The sequence below is a fragment of the Mus musculus genome, chromosome 16 (genome assembly GCF_000001635.26).
Source record: "Mus musculus strain C57BL/6J chromosome 16, GRCm38.p6 C57BL/6J".
Classification (NCBI taxonomy): Eukaryota; Metazoa; Chordata; class Mammalia; order Rodentia; family Muridae; genus Mus; species Mus musculus.
In genome coordinates this window covers 59,562,097-59,581,637 of record NC_000082.6, presented here as the reverse complement: position 1 = coordinate 59,581,637, position 19,541 = coordinate 59,562,097, and the positions used below count along the sequence as shown (strand labels likewise).

General features: G+C 42.8%; 1 protein-coding gene across 1 annotated transcript in view; it reads left to right on the top strand.

The window, feature by feature from the left end:
- The window catches only part of Crybg3 (beta-gamma crystallin domain containing 3), a 108,960-nt gene that overhangs the window by 19,410 nt on the left and 70,009 nt on the right, over positions 1 to 19,541 (top strand). The window contains exons 2-3 of the mRNA NM_174848.4: positions 3,774 to 3,840; positions 15,995 to 16,425. Of these exons, the coding sequence (NP_777273.3) occupies positions 3,774 to 3,840; positions 15,995 to 16,425 (498 nt within the window). The remainder of the gene's footprint in view (positions 1 to 3,773; positions 3,841 to 15,994; positions 16,426 to 19,541) is intronic.

Sequence of the window (19,541 nt, the reverse complement as noted above, 5' to 3'; positions counted from 1 at the left end):
AATGTTTGTGTGTGTGTATGCACCTGTGTGCAGGTGTGTAGTATGTATTGTATAACTATTTCCATGTGTGTAGTGTGTATGTGTGTGTGTGTATGTGTATGTATGAGTGTGCCTGTGTGTAAGTATGTAGTATGTATTATATAACTATTTTCATGTGTGTAATGTATACATGTCTGTGTATGTGCCTGTGTGTAGGGGTGTAGTGTGTATTGTATAACTATTGCCATGTATGTGGCGTGTGTGTCTGTGTGTGTGCTCCCATGTGTGTGCACTTGCAGATAATCACAGCTCCTTGCAGACTTTCTACCTTGCAGAAGGACAAAACTGCATTTTCAGGAGAACTTTTGTACTAGAAGAACTTTTGCTAGGTTTATTTACAGTTTTACCAAGGAAACATATTTTATAGGAAGGACTTTCAAAACTCAGGTGTGTCTGACCTGTTGATATCCTAACATGGCTTTGTGATTTCTGAGTTCATGCTTAGGAAATGCATATTTAAATTACACAGTTTTAAGTGAGAAAAGAAAAGAAACCTTTATAATATTTTCAGTAAGTTTTAAATTTTGTGTTGGACTGTGTTCATAGCTGACCCTGGCCACACATGCAGCCCATGCCAGTTCGAGCTGCCTGTTTGAAATGAACTGTAGGTAACTGACGAGTGGAGTACGAAATTAAGCAGTCACTTTCCTGTCTAGTTTCTAGGCAGGCTGTAGAAGGTAGAGTCCCATGATTCCTTTGTACGCTCAGCACAGTCACAGTCAGTCACAGTCACAGTCACCGTCACAGTATTATCCTGAGGTGCTCTTTACAGTGTGCCAAGTTTTATGTGGATTTTGCCATTTTATTTTCTTTGGTTAGAGCTTAAGTAGACTAGTATAATTAAACAAACCAACAAACAAACAAACACAAATCTAAAGAAAACCCTGAGATAAAAAGCAACCTTGTAGCAACAGGTAAGGTTATTAAACAACAACAACAACAACAACAACACTAAGGAAAAAAAAATCCTCTCCTTTAAAACACTTACAAATTCTTTTTTTTTTTTTTTTTTTTTTTTCCATTTTTTATTAGGTATTTAGCTCATTTACATTTCCAATGCTATACCAAAAGTCCCCCTTACCCACCCACCCCCACTCCCCTACCCACCCACTCCCCCCCTTTGGCCCTGGCGTTCCCCTGTACCGGGGCACACAAAGTCTGCGTGTCCAATGGGCCTCTCTTTCCAGTGATGGCCGACTAGGCCATCTTTTGATACATATGCAGCTAGAGTCAAGAGCTCAGGGGTACTGGTTAGTTCATAATGTTGTTCCACCTATAGGGTTGCAGATCCCTTTAGCTCCTTGGGTACTTTCTCTAGCTCCTCCATTGGGAGCCCTGTGATCCATCCATTAGCTGACTGTGAGCATCCACTTCTGTGTTTGCTAGGCCCCGGCATAGTCTCACAAGAGACAGCTACATCTGGGTCCTTTCGATAAAATCTTGCTAGTATATGCAATGGTGTCAGCGTTTGGATGCTGATTATGGGGTGGATCCCTGGATATGGCAGTCTCTACATGGTCCCTCCTTTCATCTCAGCTCCAAACTTTGTTTCTGTAACTCCTTCCATGAAACATGTATGTATGTTACAGATCTGTATTCAATATTCTTTGTCATTTTTGACAAGTGTATGCATGTATCTAATGATCTTTGATTATACTCCCCACCCCCACACATTGCCCTCTCTTATCCTTTGTCCTACATCCACGGCTCCCCTTTCTCTTCCTCTCAACAGCCACTTCTGCATCTCTTTGGAAGACATGCAGATGAATTAGGGTTGGTTAGATGGGCATGGGCGAGAGGCATCAATATTTGTTTTTCTTCCCGTAGAATTTTTCATCTGGTTAGCCCATAGCTGACACATTTTTCTTCTTTTAAAACATGGTTACTTTTTCTTCTGACATTTAAAGCATTTTGGGGCACAGCTGTATCTCTCTGTCCCTATCTTCTTGCATAGAATCTTGGACTTAGGGCGTTGTAATCCGGTATGTTGTCCGGGTGTTGGTGCGCTTTGCCATACTCTTCTCTTCTGACTATCGCTGTTGATTCCTTGGGTGTTCTCCAGAAGAGCAGCACTTGGTTTTATGCTTAGGAAAGTCTATGGAGCCTAAGCCACTTCTTCTCATCCCATCTGCTCTGGGACTGCTCTTTATCTGATCTGAGTGACTGGTGCTTCCTCTTTCCAGTTGCTGCACCATGCCGTGATCATGGGTCTGTGGTCACCGTGGATATACCTGCCTCCTGTCTCAGGGCTCTGAAGCCTTCACTCTGCAGTCAGGACAAAGAAAGATTGCATTCTGAAACGGGTTGAGCCAGTTCTTACACAGAGTGGAATTCATTATCCTCTCTTCTCCTCTGCTACAGGATTACCTCTGCCTGTCCCAAGCTGTGTGCACTAGTGTTAAACCGAAAACAAACAGAACATGTGTCTCCCAAAGTACTGCACTCTTGTACTCCCTGCTTTCCAACCTCCCCAGGCAGTACTTTATGAAGCACGCAGAAGCTATTGTTTGTTTTGTGCTCCAAAATACTTTGTTCATTCAACAGCTGTAATATTTAACAGATAGCATTGTTAAAGACTCTGCACCAGTTTCCCCGAATAGACAGTCTTTGGTGAGGACCCTGACTTCCTTGTTTTGATTTGCTAAAAGCCAAGCACAACCCCTGGTACGTGGTCGGCAGTCATAGCAATTGTCTTAGAGTTTCATTGCTGTGAAGAGACACCATGACCATGGCAACTCTTATAAAGGAAAATATTTAATTGGGGGTGGCCTACAGTTTCAGAGGTATACTCCATTGTCATCATGGTGGGAAGCATGGCAGCATCCATGCAGACTGGAGAGTTGCTGGAGAGGGAGTTGGGAGTTCTACATCTCCATCCCCAGGCAACAAAGAAGAGGCAATTGTCTTCCACATGGCGCGTAGCCTGAGCATATGAGACCTCAGAGCCTGTCCCCACAGTGACATACTTCTTCCAACAAGGCCATGCCTACACCCAACAGGCCACACGTCCTAATAGTATCACTCCTTATGGGCCAACTATTCACACACATGGGGGCCATATCTATTTAAACCACCACAGTGATCTTCACTGGGGATATTCAGTTTGTCAAGGGTTAAGAAAAGGTGCAAACATAATAGTGTATAGGAACAGACACATTTATATTTAACATGTGTATCAGCCTGTTAGCAACAGTCTAGTTTGGGGTGTCATTTCTTGGCGCTTCTGTGAAGTTCCGCAGGAGACCATTAAAAGTGACTGCCCTAAATTTTGAATCACTTAGGTGCCCACATAAACCTGCATTTATTTTTGAGTAGTCACAGAATTCACTCGCTGAAGCTCTATGTTTATATAACGATTTACCGAGTAGAAGTATCACTCAGCATAGGCACTAAAATATGTCATGCTGTGGATAACCGTGATATAAATAAGGATAGAGTGCTAGCTAGCACTATCTGAGGTCAGGTTAGCGGTATACCAGCACTCCTTTGTGTGGCTCTGACACTGCTGTGATATGATCGTCACTATAAGGCCACGTGGATCACCATGAATTCACTGAAGGTCCCAAAGCCTGCAGGAGGAGAATTGGATGCTCTTTTCCAGCTTAGATTCAATCAGCCTATTTCTAGGACTCCCCCATCATTGCAGGTTTCAATTCTTGTCTTATATAGAGAAACTGTACGTGTGGAATAATTTCCCTTTAATTTCAGACGACACTGTGGCTTTTATTTTTCAGTGTTGAAAATGAGCCCGTGAGTACAAGTCAGAAAAAGGAAAATGCGCTTTCATCAGAAGCAGTGAAGGTATGGTTTAAATTAATATTATTAATTAATTATAAAAATTATATGGTGTAACCCCCCAGAAAAGAGTTTAAGTTTCTGCATATTTTTCCTTTTACCTTTTTGTTTCTCCGTATATTGAAGAACACGTTCATTGTTAGAATATCTAACCTTGCCCCGCCATACATACTCCATGAGGTGGGACACAACCTTGAGAGGTTTGCATTGGCCACAATTCGAACTTCATTTGAGGCATTGAGATGGTTTTGCCTTAGTTTTGAAATATCTAAATGAGAGCATATGAGTTTCATAGTCTCTTCCAACAGATTTTAAGTTGCGTTTTATGGCATGGTATCGAAACCTAATGGTGCTTTGGGGAGGTACAAATTAATATGTCACTGATGGATGTCATTATCGTGTGAGGGATCTGTTCGGCTAGCTCATGTGTAAGCCTGCTGAGCACTACAGGACACGCAATTAGCCATGTCCAAGCGACCTACTGACCTGCACAGTTGCAGTGAAAGACTGAAATATAGACCTCTGCAGCTTTCCTAAGAGGGTTTCTAGGAAAATGGAATTCTGGATCGTCCGGCGGGTTGTGTCACCACAGTGGTGACATTCGGTATTCGTTGCTTGCTTTCCTTATGTGATTTGTGACGGTCACTCAGCTGGTTTCGTTTGGGCATTCCAGGTTAAATTAATCTGGTCATTAGAAGACTAAAAAGTTATTTGAATTTTCTATTACTGTTGTGGGTACTTGTTTTTTTTTTTTTTAACATGTTCAATTATATACAATTTGTGAATTATATCTAAGAAAATTAAGGCATGTATTCTTGCTTTCTCAATGAGAGTGAAAATATTTGCTTTATTGAAAGAACTAGGTCAGAATCAGCTTTCTTTTCTTCCCTCGCTTGAGTTTGGTTACTGAATCATGCTCTGTCGCTTAATTTTTATTTTGATTGATTGAATGATTGATTGATTTTTTCCTTCACAAGGCCTCACTATGTACCACAGGCAGGGCCTACCCCTGCTGTAGTCCCTCCTCAGGCTTCTTCGTGGTGGGATCGCAGTATGCATCACCATGCTGGCTCCACCCTCAGCTTTCCTGACTTCTCTCACTACTTCTCTTCTTCAGACAGCACTTGGCAGCCTGCTGAATGACCACAACACAGACTCTGCAGCTTGCCCTCTTCTTCAGCCTCTGAGAGAACCCATACAAGTGTCTCGCTTCTAATGCTACATATGAAACTTTGCCTCTGTGTTCCACAGCTACTCCTGAGATCTCAAACCTGGGGGGATTCGTTGGCTACCAACTCCTGTCCATGCATCTCTCAACTCCACATTGCTTCTCCTCTGTGCACCCTCAGCAAACCTTCCTGTTCTCTTGCTACCCTGTTTTGGTCTCTGCTTATCGCCCTACTCAGCCTGCATCTACCTGCCGTTTGCCTAAACTTTCAGTCTGCAGGCTTGGATGAAGTCAGCCTTTACTTTTCCACGAGTCCGGTCCATCTTTTATCTCCAGAGATTTGTTTGAGAGTCACAGCCTTTGGGGTCCATTGAGTACATAGGGCAGCAAATATGGTGGTAGGGCCTCCGTGCCAGCAACCTTCCCATCCTGCATGTCTTGGTCTATTCTCCCAACAGTTTTCCTCCCATTACTAAGGTCTGTTTAAGTTTGAGTGTTCGGGATTTTACTCTGGGGTCTGGGCAGCTGCATAAATACCACTTGTAGTCATGACATTATCTATAGCTATGAATATGGGGGCACCCAATTAGTTCATGATGAAAAGGACACAGGGCACTCTCTTTGCTGGAAAATTTTTGGCACTTTAGTCCATGTATTTCCCTCTTCCTCTCATTCCCTCACTCCTTCCTTCCTTCCCTCCCTCCCTTCCTCTCTCCCTTCACCCCCTGGAAACCACTGGTATGGTTTCTTCAGCCCATTCACATGGGATTAAAACAAGTATGTGTGTTCTAACATGGCTCCAGGGATACACCTGATTGGAAACAGCATGGGAATGAAGAAAAGATGGACAGAGGGACATCCAGAGAAGCTGGGAACAGGAGGACTGGGCTCTCAGATGCAGACTCTGTAGCGACCTGGAAAACAGTGTGCTTATCACATACAGTTGAGTGGAGGAAGGTTATTACATAGAGCTGATCAAGGAGATGGGGTTCTTATACATAGTCTGAACAAAAAGTTGGGGTTTATAATATATAACTAGATCAAAGAGGCAGGTTTTGCTATCTCAGTAGGGAGCAGTCTCCCAATCAGAAGCAAGGGGCAGGTACATGGTGGCATGTGCATTTCCTGCACACACTGTCAACCTTCCTACTCAGGCCTCAGTGGAAGGCTTTGCCATTCCCTTGACTCTGAGGCTGTGGGGTCCTTCATACATCTGTGCTGGTGTCAACAACACAAGTTCACTCAGGCCTTCACACACCCAGGGCTTCTTTGCTCTCCACATGTATGGGTGAAGCCACCATCAGTCCCATAGCTTGAGAATACAAACTGTTGAAAAAGATTAGCCATAGCACTTAGTATATTGCTACTTTGAAAAGTTCCCATTGGAGATTTTTCATTTGGCCTTGAATGTGCTGTTTGTTTTGTTTCTCTTAATCAGTTTTCTGAAATATCCACAGCACTGCAGTGTGGCATCTCTCTCCTCTTGGCATCTTATTAACCTGAATTTTATGCCTTCAATATCAAGGGGAAAATATGAAGGAGTTTCTCTCCAGAGTCTGAAACATAACAGACTTATGAGTAGTTGACATCGTCATATATATCTTATTTTGTATTTGACATTGAGATATCCAATCAAGACATCAGTGATGTTTCCTAAGATGCTGGAGATACAAAATTTTATTTTACTTTTAAATAGTTACAGCTACAATTTTATATTACATTTGGATATCATTAAATTCCTAATTCCTAAAATTGTATAAATCTTCCTGCCTCTCTAACATTGTTAGCCATTTCTAATACTTGCATGTATTTTTCTCTACTGAAATATGTATTCCTGTTAATTGGGTTTTCTTATTTTAGCTGGAAAAACTTACCAGTTATCTAGACTACACCATACCAGTGTCCTGTGGTCTTAATATGTCACTACACTCTCCCCCCCCCCCCCCATTTAATTGAAGAGAGATAGGAGACATGTTATCGACTTCAGAAGCTGTCTGTCCCTTTTTCCCTTTTAAAGATGAACTCATGAAGGTCTGCACCCCATGTCCTGTGCCAGGGCATTGGTGGCCCTATGTTCTCTATGTCCTATCTTGTCTGCTTCTGGCCCTTCTCTCTGTTGGCTTCTTCCCATGTGCCTCAGCTCTCCCCACGTGTATACAAAAGTGACAGCAGTAGGCTCTCTGGATCTGACCACCTCTCCTCTCGGTCTCTCATGTCACTCGACTCAGACATTTCACATGGAGTGCGCCCTAAGCGCTTCCAGTTCTTCATGCTTTCTAGTCTGATTCCTGTGTTTCAGACTCGGGAAGCTTGGTGCTGGGTCCATGGCTCCTTAGTGAATGGAGGCCTTTCCGTGAAAGAAGTACCCTTCAGGTCACTCGTGACCCATTGCCGCTGACACTCGGGAGCCTTTTGTTCCCCGTTCTCGGTCTGCCCGGCCAACTGAAACACTTCATCTTCCAAGTCTTGTTTTGTTTTTCCGAAAGCTTTTTGGCTTGTCTTTATTTATGACACTGGGCTTTAGCTTCTGCCCCGGGCTGTTCCTTCTCCCTTTGGACATTGATTCTCCTTGGGCTAAATAAGGTTCTCTGTGGCTCGTGACCCTTCTGGGGTCTCATATCAGATATGCTGCATATCAGGTATGCACATTACAATTCATAACAGCAAAATTATAGCCATGAAGTAGCAATGAGATAATCCTGTGGCTGGGGGTCACTACAACACGAGGAACTGTCTTAAAGGGTCGCATTGTTGGGAAGGTCGAGGACTACTGCTGAGAGTGCCCACCCTCCTCACTGTCATTCATCCAACGCGACTTCTTGCCGTCCTCGCCACGACCTTCTCACTGTCAGGTCTCTGCCTGATTTCTCTTCCCTGAAAGCCTCAGACTTGATTATTAACATTCCCAGCCATTTTCTGTGCATGTCCGTTTGAAATCTCAGATTCTGTCTGCCTGAAAAATCCCAGTATATCCTGGAATGTACTATACTTTTTTCTGCGTGGTTTTATTTGGCGTGTGAGCTGGGAGGTGGAGAGAATTTTCTGATTTGGACTTGTTTGTAAACATTAAAGGTAGCTACCAATATTAGAAATACAGGAGGATCTTTGCAGAATATAAGTGGCACTGTGTGTGTGTGTGTGTGTGTGTGTGTGTGTGTGTGTGTGTGTAGGCATACATGTGCTCGGTGCATGTGTGGTAGAGAATAACTTCTTTCAGGAGTTGCTTTTCTCTCTTCATCGTGTGGGCTCTAGAGATGGAACTTGGTTCTTCAGATTTGATGGCTAGTGCCTTTGCCTGCTGAGCCATCTTGGTGAGCCTATACAGTGAATATATCAATTTAGGCATATGGTCATATGTCTTGTGTATGTGGCCCTTCCTTCTTGGGTGAAATGGTTGTCAAATTTAAGTGTATTACATGTTTCCTTAGTGAGAGAGACTCACTCCCTAAACTGCGTTTGTAAAATGTTGCTGCCTTAATAAAACTTAACTATCTTTTATTTTCCCAGACAATAGCAATATCATATTAATATAAAAATAGCAAAACATTCTTTTTCAGGTGTGGGAACACTTCTTTTCCCCCTCAATTCTAACCATCCCTGCAGTTCCCTGTGTAAACAGATTACAGCACTGTTGATGATGGGGTGAGCCCCCCGGAGCCTCTCTGTCTTCCTTGTTCTCTGCCAACTGTAACACCTCCTTGGAGCAGTTCTAAAATGACATGTGTGAGGATGGAAAGAACATCGCCTCTGGAACCAAACATCTGGGCTCAAGTCCCACATCTCCCCTAATGTGGTTTTGTAACCCTGGAAAATGTTCTCAGCCATTCTGAGCCTTGGCTTCCTGATCTGTTGGAGGCTGGCTGTTCCTTGTTTCACAGAGGCATTTTAGAGCTGGCTGAGATGCCGTCTCAAGCACTGTGCCATACTGGTCACAAGAGATACTTGGGAAAATGTTTGCTTTCTTGCCATCAAAAGTGTGGCTTAAACTCTGATATAACTCTATGAAGGCTGGTGGAGTGTTTTGCGTGAAGTCAGAGTTCTCCCCTCCTCACTGGTTTGTGAAGAAAGAGTGCCAGGTGCCAGAGTAGAGAATGCACTTTTGTCCCCTTGCTCTCCTGATGAACATAGGGATTGCAGAAGCCAAAGCCTATTGGTCTGGCTGCACTGGTCTCGGGCCTTAGGATCTCTTGAGTTCCTGGATGCTGACTATGTTGTAAGGTATCTGGTTTGACTTGCAACAGGCCCAACCTGTTGTAGATCTAGGAGGTTGCTACGTTGTTATGAAGAATTTTGAGTCTTGGGTATGTGTACACTCTAGATATATGTGAGTACCTTTGTTCCATGAGTGTTGAACATTAATTCTAGAACATTAGACTCTTCTCAAACTGGAGAAATCTGTACCATAATAGGAAGGAATGGTTTTTCCCACATTCTCCTCTTCTTCATTTCTCTCATTTTATTGGCTATGCCAAAATGCACCATTGTGCCATAGCCTAATGTGTATTCATGAACTTGGGTTCATATATACAACTCTCTGATATTGTTTTCATCCATACTGGTATTAGGTATAAGTCATAATATGATCAGGGACTAGGAGATGGCTCAGTTGTGTAAGCATCTCCAGCCCTCACAACAAGAATCATGGTCAAGAATATAGTAGCTATAACCCCAGCACTACGGGAATCAGAGATGAACATCACTGGGGCTAGCTAGGTACCCGCTTGTCTTCGGGGGCAGTGAGAAATCTTGTCTGAACTGGGAGTAAGGTGGAGAGAAATAGAGTCGGATATCTGATGTTCTCCTCTGGTTGTAGCATGCTCATGCAACATATATATTGCAACATATATATATATATACATGAATATAAACAACATATAAATATATCCCCCCTCAAGAAGAAATAGTGTGTTCAAAAGGAAGTTAAATTTATTTCATCCTAGCATTTTCTTTTTAAAATTTTGTTATTGTTGGATTGATTGATTGATTGATTGATTAAGATCTCACTCTATTCACACCACTGGCTGGCCTTGAACTCGTAGAGACTCACCTGCCTCTGCTTTCTGCCCTTAATGCTTCTTTCTGTGTCTATATTCAGTATCTTTTATACTTAATGTTGAAATTTAATACTTACAAGGTTTGTATAATTTTTTGTTTGAAATGGAAAACAACAGAGACAAAATGCAAGTAAGCTGACTACTCCACACCATTACAAGGGATCAAGGACGTGGGTTTTATACAACTTTAGCTCTACAGGAGGATTTTATAGTTCAGAGAAAATGGAAGAATGAGGGTAGAGAATGGTCAAGTTCATTCAGAGGTGTTGCCTTTAAGATTCCAACACAGCATCCAAAAGATGGAGAGAAGGTGCCGGGTGGACAGTCTGATGTGCAGGTGCCAGAGTTAGAATTGAGAGTACACATTCGGGGGACCATCTGATTGATTAAATTCATGGAAAATGAGGTCTCCTTGGGAGTGCATGAAAGCACCGTGCATCCAGACTGGAATCGGAGAAAAATGTTCTGTAGAAGATGGCTACAGGAGGTGATCCGGAGTGGTATAGAGAGAACAGTCAGAGAGGAAGGAGAACCACAGAATGTTTTTACAGAAACCGAAAGTCAGAGTCTCCGTCTCTGTCTTCAGATGTGTATAATCTCAACACAGAGCGAAAAGAGTCCATTAAGTTAGCCAGCAAGACTGCGTCTTTAAGGAAGCTTGGCCAGAACACAACCTGCGAACAAGTCAGCCTGCAGGGAGTTAGGCAGTGATTATGGTAGGGAAAGGAAGAGAGGATATTAGTAAGTAGTGATGCCTTCTTAAGGAAGTTGGTGCTGAGGAGAGAGAAGAGCCTGGATGTGTCTGGGCATAGACTTTTGAATGGTAGGGGCAAGTGAGTAGCTGGCATCTCCAAGGAGATATGAAGGATGGTGAGCTGGTATCCAGTGGAGGAGTGTGTGTGGGGAAGTGTAGTCTTTTTTTTTTTTTTTTTTTTTCCTTGCATACAGAGCCAGAGAAAGAAGTAGGCCAGAAACTGATGCTGTCTTTCAGGTAGAAGAGAGGCTAAGTTCAGACTCTGAGGGAATGCATTTTAAATAGAAGGCAGGTCCTCTATTTAATGTGAATGGGTATTGAATGCTTGTTCTAAGGATGGGCAAAAGGGTTCAAGAGACTTCTTGATGTAGTCTTGCCTAATTTGAAACCAAGATTCATTTGTCAGTGTGAAAAACAAAACAAACAAACAAAAACTGCATTTCTCATGGTCTGGGTGACTGGAGATCAGTAGAAAATAACCAAGGGTCAAGAAAGATTTTGTAGGTAGTGGCTATACCTGAAAGTTAGGTAAAAATGATGCAAATCTGTGGAGAGTGAGAGAAAAGAAAACTTGAAGTAAGGAGGCCGTGCCAAGGGTGGAGGATCGGGTGGATGGGCACATCTCTGTCGGCGGGGGAAGAGTTGCAAAGATGCAGAGGTACCAGTACAGGCTTGTGGTTGCCTGGGATTAGGAGTCAGAGTTTGGGTCATGGCAGGATAGAGCAGGCCAGGGAGGTGGAGCAGGAGTGTGATCCCTGGAGGCGAGATTGGAGAGGAACTGGCTAGAGTGTGCTGAAGGGCTGTCCTTGTTATTGGACAAAGCAGGCAGTCAGTAACTGTGTGGGCAGGAGGACCAAATAGGGTCTTGTCGGGAGAGTCACCCGGACCTTCTCTTTTCCACTCAAGTATCTTCATTTGGCAACAGTCCCAGCATCCTCAAAACACTGCTGCTCAGGATGTCGGTACAGCCCCACCCCCCACCCCGTGCCCACCTGCTGCAGGCTGTTATAAAGGAAGAGAATGCTCATTCAACTTATTAAAAAATCTTGTAGCACTAGGATGTAGGTTCCATGACAGCAGAGATATGAGTATGTTTTCTCAGCCAGCTCTAAACAGCTGTGGTCGTGTCTTGTTCAGTACGTTTTAATGAATGAATGCTGAAGTCCGCCTCCTCCTAGCTGCTTGCTATTTTGCTCACCCTGCTTTAGTCTGTTGTTGATTTGGGGTTGCATTCTCCAGAAACATGTTTTCCGAGTTGTTTTTGTTCAGAGAGCCCAAATCTCAAGTCTCCCAAACCCCCGTTTTTGTTCCTTATCTCCCCTTTCCTGTTCCCGACATCAGAGCCACTTGGGCTTACAAATTTCTTCAGGTAGAGAACTGTTCAGGCTTTAGCCCTGTCCTCTACTCTGAGACCAGTGTTTCTTCTTCTCGCTAAAGCTAATACTTCCCGTCTGTTGGAACTCTCAGGGATTGCTCTCTTTTCCCCATTACATTTCTGTCCTCTGGAGTCCTATTCCCTTCCCCTCAAGAGAAGAGCTGCCTCATACAACAGGAACAAAAGGCCAGTTCTGTCTTGGAACTTAAAATACCATTTGTCATTCTTCCTGGTTTAAAGTCTCTCAGAGATTCCCTTCTCTGTTGCGACTTTTCTTGTTTCTTTGCATCACACTGCATAACACCTTGGGTCTAGGATGGACTCTCGACCTTCTGAACTTCTAAGCACTTAGAAGTGTTTCTCTTGCACACTGAATGATTTTTGTAGTTCACTCACTGTCTCTTTTCCAACAAACAAAAATTGGGGCACCTCTTACTGTCAGGTTCATTTGGGTGTACTGAGTGCCAATACAAACAAAAGGGAGCTTTCTACATTTGTGAGTTTTATTTTCTAGAGGAAAGGAGTGGGAGAAAGGGGCGAGGGAGAGAGACCAAGAGATTTACTAGTGACCAGACGGATGGAGATAGAGAAAAGAATTAGGTATGTTTGGAATACAGGACTTTGCTAATTAATTTAGATGGTGGCGGTAAGATGTGAACAAGTGTTCGGGAAGGAGTTGAAGAGTGAGTTATAAATAGCTGATGGAAGATGGTCTAGGCAGAAAGCAGAGTAAATGAAGGATTCCCAGGACATCTGTGAGGGGCTAGCTCTGGGCTTGTTATAGTCTGGCAGTGGTCATGGCATTCTTTATTTCCTTCTGCGTTCGGAGTTACTTTGTTCCTTATCTAGAGTATACTGGAGGGAACTGGCTTTTGGCTTTCTCCATATATTTCCCGGACTTCTTCTTTCCTCATGAATTGTAGTTTTGTACCCTGGCCTTGCTCTGTCATTGGTCCCTTTTCCTCCTGTCCTTTAGTCTTCTGCCACACCTATATGGTGGCAACACACCATTCATACTTCCCATGTTTAGACCTTGGATCTGGCAAACTACAATGCTATGTTTTGCACAGTGAATCGCTATCCTGCCCACCCTCAAGTTAAGTCAAGTTAAGTGGGCCCTCTATGGTACACCTCCCTCTTCTAGATGCGCCCCCCCCCCCCCCCCCGCCCACAATGGTCAGCATCAGCCTCAACTGCCAACTCCCTGAAGCCCATTGCTAAGAGTCTTAACCAGTATAAATAATGCTTTCTGCCATTTCCTTGTACTGCATGTGGCAAAGTCAATGCAGATGGATGAACGTAAAGATTGCGCCACATCACAACCTACGATGTAAAAATAAATCCTCAACCCAGGCCTTCCTCATTGCGTTTGCATTTTATATGCAGGATAACTGTGTCTTTGTGCTTAAGTGGAATTAATGTTTGTTAGTGTTTGCCCGAATCTGAGTGCTTTTAATCTACTGCCTCCTAAGAACAATGGTAAACAGGCCTATTGGCAGAAGGAAGTGGGCCCCACCTAGTGAGAGCCTGCGGTTGGACTAACTTCATTGTTTTCCAGGCCCAGGGCAAAGAACAGCTGCTTTAGATCAGGCTTGACGTTTTAATATAGAAATGCAGATTTTATTGTAGGTGTTTCAGCTGAATGTTGGAGCTTGTTCACATTTGTTTCTAAATTTAGAAGCTTTCTTCTTGTTGAGAATCTTCTAATTACTGAGGGGGAAAAAATCTCAGAAGACTCTGAGGGTAAAATTGAACAACTGAGACATTTTAAAGAACCTTGAAAAAAAGAAGAAGAAGAAAAAAAAAACCCACCATCCTCTGTTAAACTTGCACTGCACAAATCCTAGAAGCCGAACACTGAAAACCAAGAGAAGCAAGCATTGATTCCTTTGTGACACTCCAGCGTTTCAATACTATTCGGGTGGCCCACAGTTACCTTGGCCAGGTAGCTGCATTCACTCAGGCTGGTTTCAGCAGAGTGAATCACACACTCACTTGCAGTGCCTGCTCATTTTGATGCAGGGAGGGAATTGTCTGCCCAGAAGTTAGAACCAATTGCACGGAGTAGTCAACAGACAACAGTGATATATGTGAACAAACTAGCACGTCTCCTGCCAAACTCTGAGGCAGTTGAGGAGAGGGCTCCACGGACTTAACAGCAGGGCCAGGGAGGGATGGGTGGGGGTGGTAGAGGAGGGCTGTACTGATGAACTGGGCAGGTCGAGGAGGTGGAGGTGAAGTGGGATCAAAGCAGATGAAACCCATAGAAAGTAAACCCTTTAGAGACCAAAAGGCCGGTGTATTCCAACAATAGAGGCTTACAAGGTAAGCCCTACCTTGATATAAGAATAGAAAAATGCTGTCACCAAAAAAAAAAAAAAAAGGAAAAAAAAGAACAATAAATAAAACTATAATCTTTCTTCTAATGTGGCCACCAACTTAAAATACTCACTTGAAATCGTTTTGCATCATCATATTCTTACCATTATTTTCAGCTTGCTCCTCGTACAATATTCGATAAGTGGTTAGTGAAATGCCCTTCCAAGCCGTTTCTGAAACCAGGACCAAGGTGAACAACCGACAGGTCATTACGATAGCTTTGCTTTCTTGAAGATCGGCTTCTTAACAAAACTCCATCATGTGAGCTTCCAGTGCCCTAGGGTGGTTTTACCTTGATGCTCTGATCTTTCCCTGACTCACAGTTGTGTTTTTCTTTTATGAGGACTCTTGAGCGTGGTGAGTGACAGACAATTTTGGGTGTGCATTCCACCTCCAAGTATGCAGCTATGTGAGCAGGCATGTTTGGGAGGCAGGGTGAGCTGGCTGGCACAGTTGCTTGAAGCCTTTTGGAATCCCGGAAGAGTGTGAGGTGGAATGCCAACACGTTCTCTGCTCTCCTAGTTTGCTCTTAGCTTGAGCGGTTCATATGAATGTGAGTATGATTATGAGTGTGATTTACTGACAGTTGAATTCTGGGCAGGTAAAATGCATCTCTGAAGATGGTGAGTGTCTTTAAAGAATAGCCAGGGCACTCCTTACTTTGTGTGTAATTCCCTGTCAGGACTTCATGTTTCCGTGCTCCTTTACGTCGAATGGTGCAGCATGTTCCTGTCTTTCTTGTTGAGGAACAATTTTATATAATACAGTAGCATAACTGTGGGTTACTACAATGCGGAAATGATAAAGTCAGTGTGGGTTTATTTGTCTAATATACTAGATGTTGGAAGTAATACCTATAGAGTAGTAGCTCTATGATGGTAAAGGGCATGTTTAAATACTTGTCACGGTTGCTGGGATCTGTCCCAAATCTCCATTTTGGCATCTTCTCAGATTGCCATCCTAATTAATTTCCAGTTAAGTAAGCCCCTTAAAAGCGAATGCCTTACTACATACACACACACACACACACACACACACACACACACACACACAGAAAGAGAGAGAGAGAGAGAATGAAAGACAGACAGACAGACAGATGGACAGATATTACATAGTCAACTTTTAGGGTTCCTTCAGAGGGTTTACATCCTCTCACAAGGATCACCTACTGAGAACCTGTCACCTCTCCTGACCTAGACTGGTTACTCCTGTTTGAAGTGTTGGAGTGCTGTAGGTCTCCCTTTGTGATGTTAATGTACAGCTTGGTTTAAGCTGTGCAGACTACTATAGAAGTGGGTTGTAAAGGGCATGAAGAACTAGAACCCCAGGGTCTGGGTCACAAGTGTGACCCTTGCCTCTGCCGTGCCCTAGCTGTCTAGTCAGCCTAGGTTGGTTGGCAAATGATGATGCTCCTGTATTTTTGTGTTCAGATTCCCCAAGCGGAGGACAGAAGGAACCATGCTGAACAGCCGGCCATCCTCCCCATGGTGGACGATCTCCCAAAGCCAAAGGACCTTCCGGATTCCACCCCAGAGGCCAAAACAGGAGAGAGCGACCGGCAGCCAAAAGAAAGCTTTTTTCAGTTCCTCGGGAACTTATTCAACATCTCGGGAAAGTCGTCTCTTGGAGAGGTTAAGCAGTCTTCCTTCAAAGATGACCAGGAGAAACCTGAGAAGGACCCACAGACTCCCTGGGGCCCTCCTGAGGAGGGGAGCCAAAGGGAGGAGGAGGCTGCCAGCCACCCAGCGAGGACTCAGGTACTTCTTGGGGGCCAACAGGAATCCACCTCCTCAGAACTCTCCGATGCCTTTTCTTTGGATTCAACACAAGACAGCGAACAGGAAACCACTGAGATGCCCAAGTAAGTTGGAAAGTTATTTGGAAAACAAACGAACACAAACAAACAAAATTCCAATGATTTTGGACCTAGCTTTCTGAGCCTAGGTGGTAACCCTCATTAACTGTAGGACTTGGAAAAGGTAGTCTGTAATAGTCTAGTGCCACTGCCAGAGTGCCTAATTCCTGTCCTGTCCTGTCCTTTCCTTTCCTGTCCTGTCCTGTCCTTTCCTTTTTCCTTTTTCCTTTTCCCTTTTCCCTTTTTCTTTTTTCTTTTTTCCTTTCCTTTTTCCCCTCCCCCTCCCCTCTTTCCTTTCTCCTTTCCTTTTTCCTTTTTCCTTCTCTTTTCCCTTCCCCTTCCCCTTCCCTTCCCCTTCCCCTTCCCTTCCCCTTTCCCCTTTCCTTTTTCCTTTCCTTTCCTTTCCTTTTTCCTTTTTCCTTTCCTCTCCTTTTTCCTTTCCTTTTTCCTTTCCTCCTTTCCTTTCCTTTTTCCTTTCCTCCTTTCCTTTCCTTTCCTTTCTTTTCCTTTCCTTTCCTTTCCTTTCCTTTCCTTTCTTTTCCTTTCATTTGCTTTCTCCTTCCTTCCTTCCTTCCTTCCTTCCTTCCTCCCTCCCTCCCTCCCTCCCTCCCTCCCTCCCTCCCTCCCTCCCTTCCTTCCTTCCTTCCTTCCTTTTGTGGAATCCAATCAAAGGGGTTAAAAACAAATCAGTAAGTCAGCTCTATCAGGAAAGTAGGTTTATGAACCTCTCTATAGCTCTAATAAAATGAAGGCTTGTTTGAACTTAAGGAGTCTTTCAACACTCCTTTTTCTTCCTTTGATTAAAGAGCAGGTATAAGCTTGTTTTTTCTTATACTGCAGTACACTAGCCAGCATATTTACCATTCCCTGTTGTGTTAAGTACCTTAGACTTTTCCTTCCCTTCTTAAGAACCTCCTCTGTTGGATGGAGAAACGCCCTCAGCATCGACCCAGTTCAACAAAGGGCTTCACTGTGGACTCCGGACAGTCCCTGTGGTTTCATGTCGGGGATTTCCTGGTACCATTTTTAAGGTTTTCACAAGTCGCAGTCATTGTGAAAAGCTGTTCTGCCATGTAACTCCTTTCAAAGAAACAGCTTTGCTATTTATATTGCTTTCCTTTACATAAAACAGTTAAAAAAACCTTCCCTAGCATGAGAGAGAATGTGTTTAACTATATGCTTTAAAAGAAAATAAATATTGCTTGAAAAGTAGCTTAGTCGTGTGTTTCCAAAGTCAGATATTAGATACATTTTTAAAAGGCTAATTGTTATTTGAAGGCTGCTATAGTAGAATTTTTTTTGATAAATGAAATATTTTTGGCTGAGAAAACAGGTATATTAAATTTATCCAGACTGTAGCACAGTATTGCAAGGTTGAATAAACAATCATGTGATGTAGTAATGTGCCTGTTTTTGTCAATACTTGTAACGTCTTAGTACCTTACCTTATTCCTATTAGTTTGGAGATGATATGCTGTTGGATGGCGTGAACTGTAGATCACATGTATAATTATGTGCATGAAATACTCTTCTCTGTTCAGCTTGTGAAAGATAAACTTTCTAGTTTTTATTTGTTTTTTTGAGACAGACTCTCTCTATTATGTAGCCCTGGCTATCCTGGAACTCGCTATGTAGACCAGGCTGGCCTCAAACTCAGAGGTAGACCTGCCTCTGATTCCCAAGTGCTGTTGACTGTTTGCCACCATGCCTGGCTAAAGTCACATGGTTTTTTTTTTGTTTGTTTGTTTGTTTTTTGCAGGTTTATTTTATTTAAAAATGAAAAAATGGACCTTTTATGTTTTTATCATTATTCAGTTGTAGTGACTCAGCTGTAACGACTATGAAACAACTGTGTAGAAGGCAGAGAGTATTGGCTGACTGATCTTTCTTGGAGTATAGCTGCTCAGAACTGAAGCAACTAATTACTATGCAGCTTTGATGTAGGATGCTTTAAACACGGCAATTGCTTGATATAATGAATATACACTCGAGTTATAGATATGTAGTACTTCCATCCAGGGTTCTACAGAAGCTTATCTGGCTAGAATTTTAAACTGAGACATTGACGTCATCATAGTTGAAAATAGGCAGAAAGTCCTTAAAATAAAAAGGTATAACAGGGATTTCCCCTCTTCATACTCCAGAGTTATCCACAACATTTCTATAGTATATTTTGTAATTATTGTGCAGGATAAAATGCTTTGACATCTTGTTCAGACAGAGCTGATTCGAAGGTCTACAGTTGCTATATACATGATTCTCACCTATTATTTCCTGTTTCATTGGCATTATATACATTCCTTTGGCTACCCATTTTTTCAGAATTTCGGTCATATTTCGGGGGGGGGTGTTGTAGTTTATTACTTATATTAAAACTTACATATGCTTATAAGGGATTTGCCAATAAGACTAGCCTTAACTGCATTTCTCTTTTATTTTATGTGTATGAATTTTTGCCTGCAGATATGTCTATGCACTGTGCCTACCTAGTGGCTGTAGAGTTCAGAAGAGGAAGGGGGCTGGATATCTTGGAACCAGATAAGAGTGGGTGTGAGCTGCCATGTCGGGGCTAGGAATTGAATGATGGTCCCCTCCTTCTCTGTAACAAGTAGTCTTAATCACTGAGCCATATCTCCAGCCTTTATTTGTGTCTTCTTCACTATTTCTTACAAAGGCTGCTTTCTCCCAAGTCAGACTTTGTTTAAGGACTCTTTGATCTAGTTTGAAATTCATGCTGTAGCTAAAGTCACTGCCGCTTTTCTCTCAGAGTCTAGTTTGGTAAGTTTATGATAAACAGTAAAATAAATGAATGGAACAGCCTTTTTTTCTTGTCTACACTTATGACTTGGTAAAATTTTAGGAACCAGAATTTATATGAGGTGAAATAAACTGGTTCAGCTAAAATTTAAGATGTATGTAAGCGACATAAAAGTTAAGATGTATGCTGAAGTTTTATATATGCTGTAGGAGAGGTACTTAACTTTATCCCTGAGATAAATCCAGCTTTCTTAACCACTTTAAAGGTAAAGATGGACTGGTTTTTTAAAGGTATTGGAATACTAACTAGATATTTTCCACTTTTCATATGGATTCTATGGTAATGTTTATATTATGATAGATGT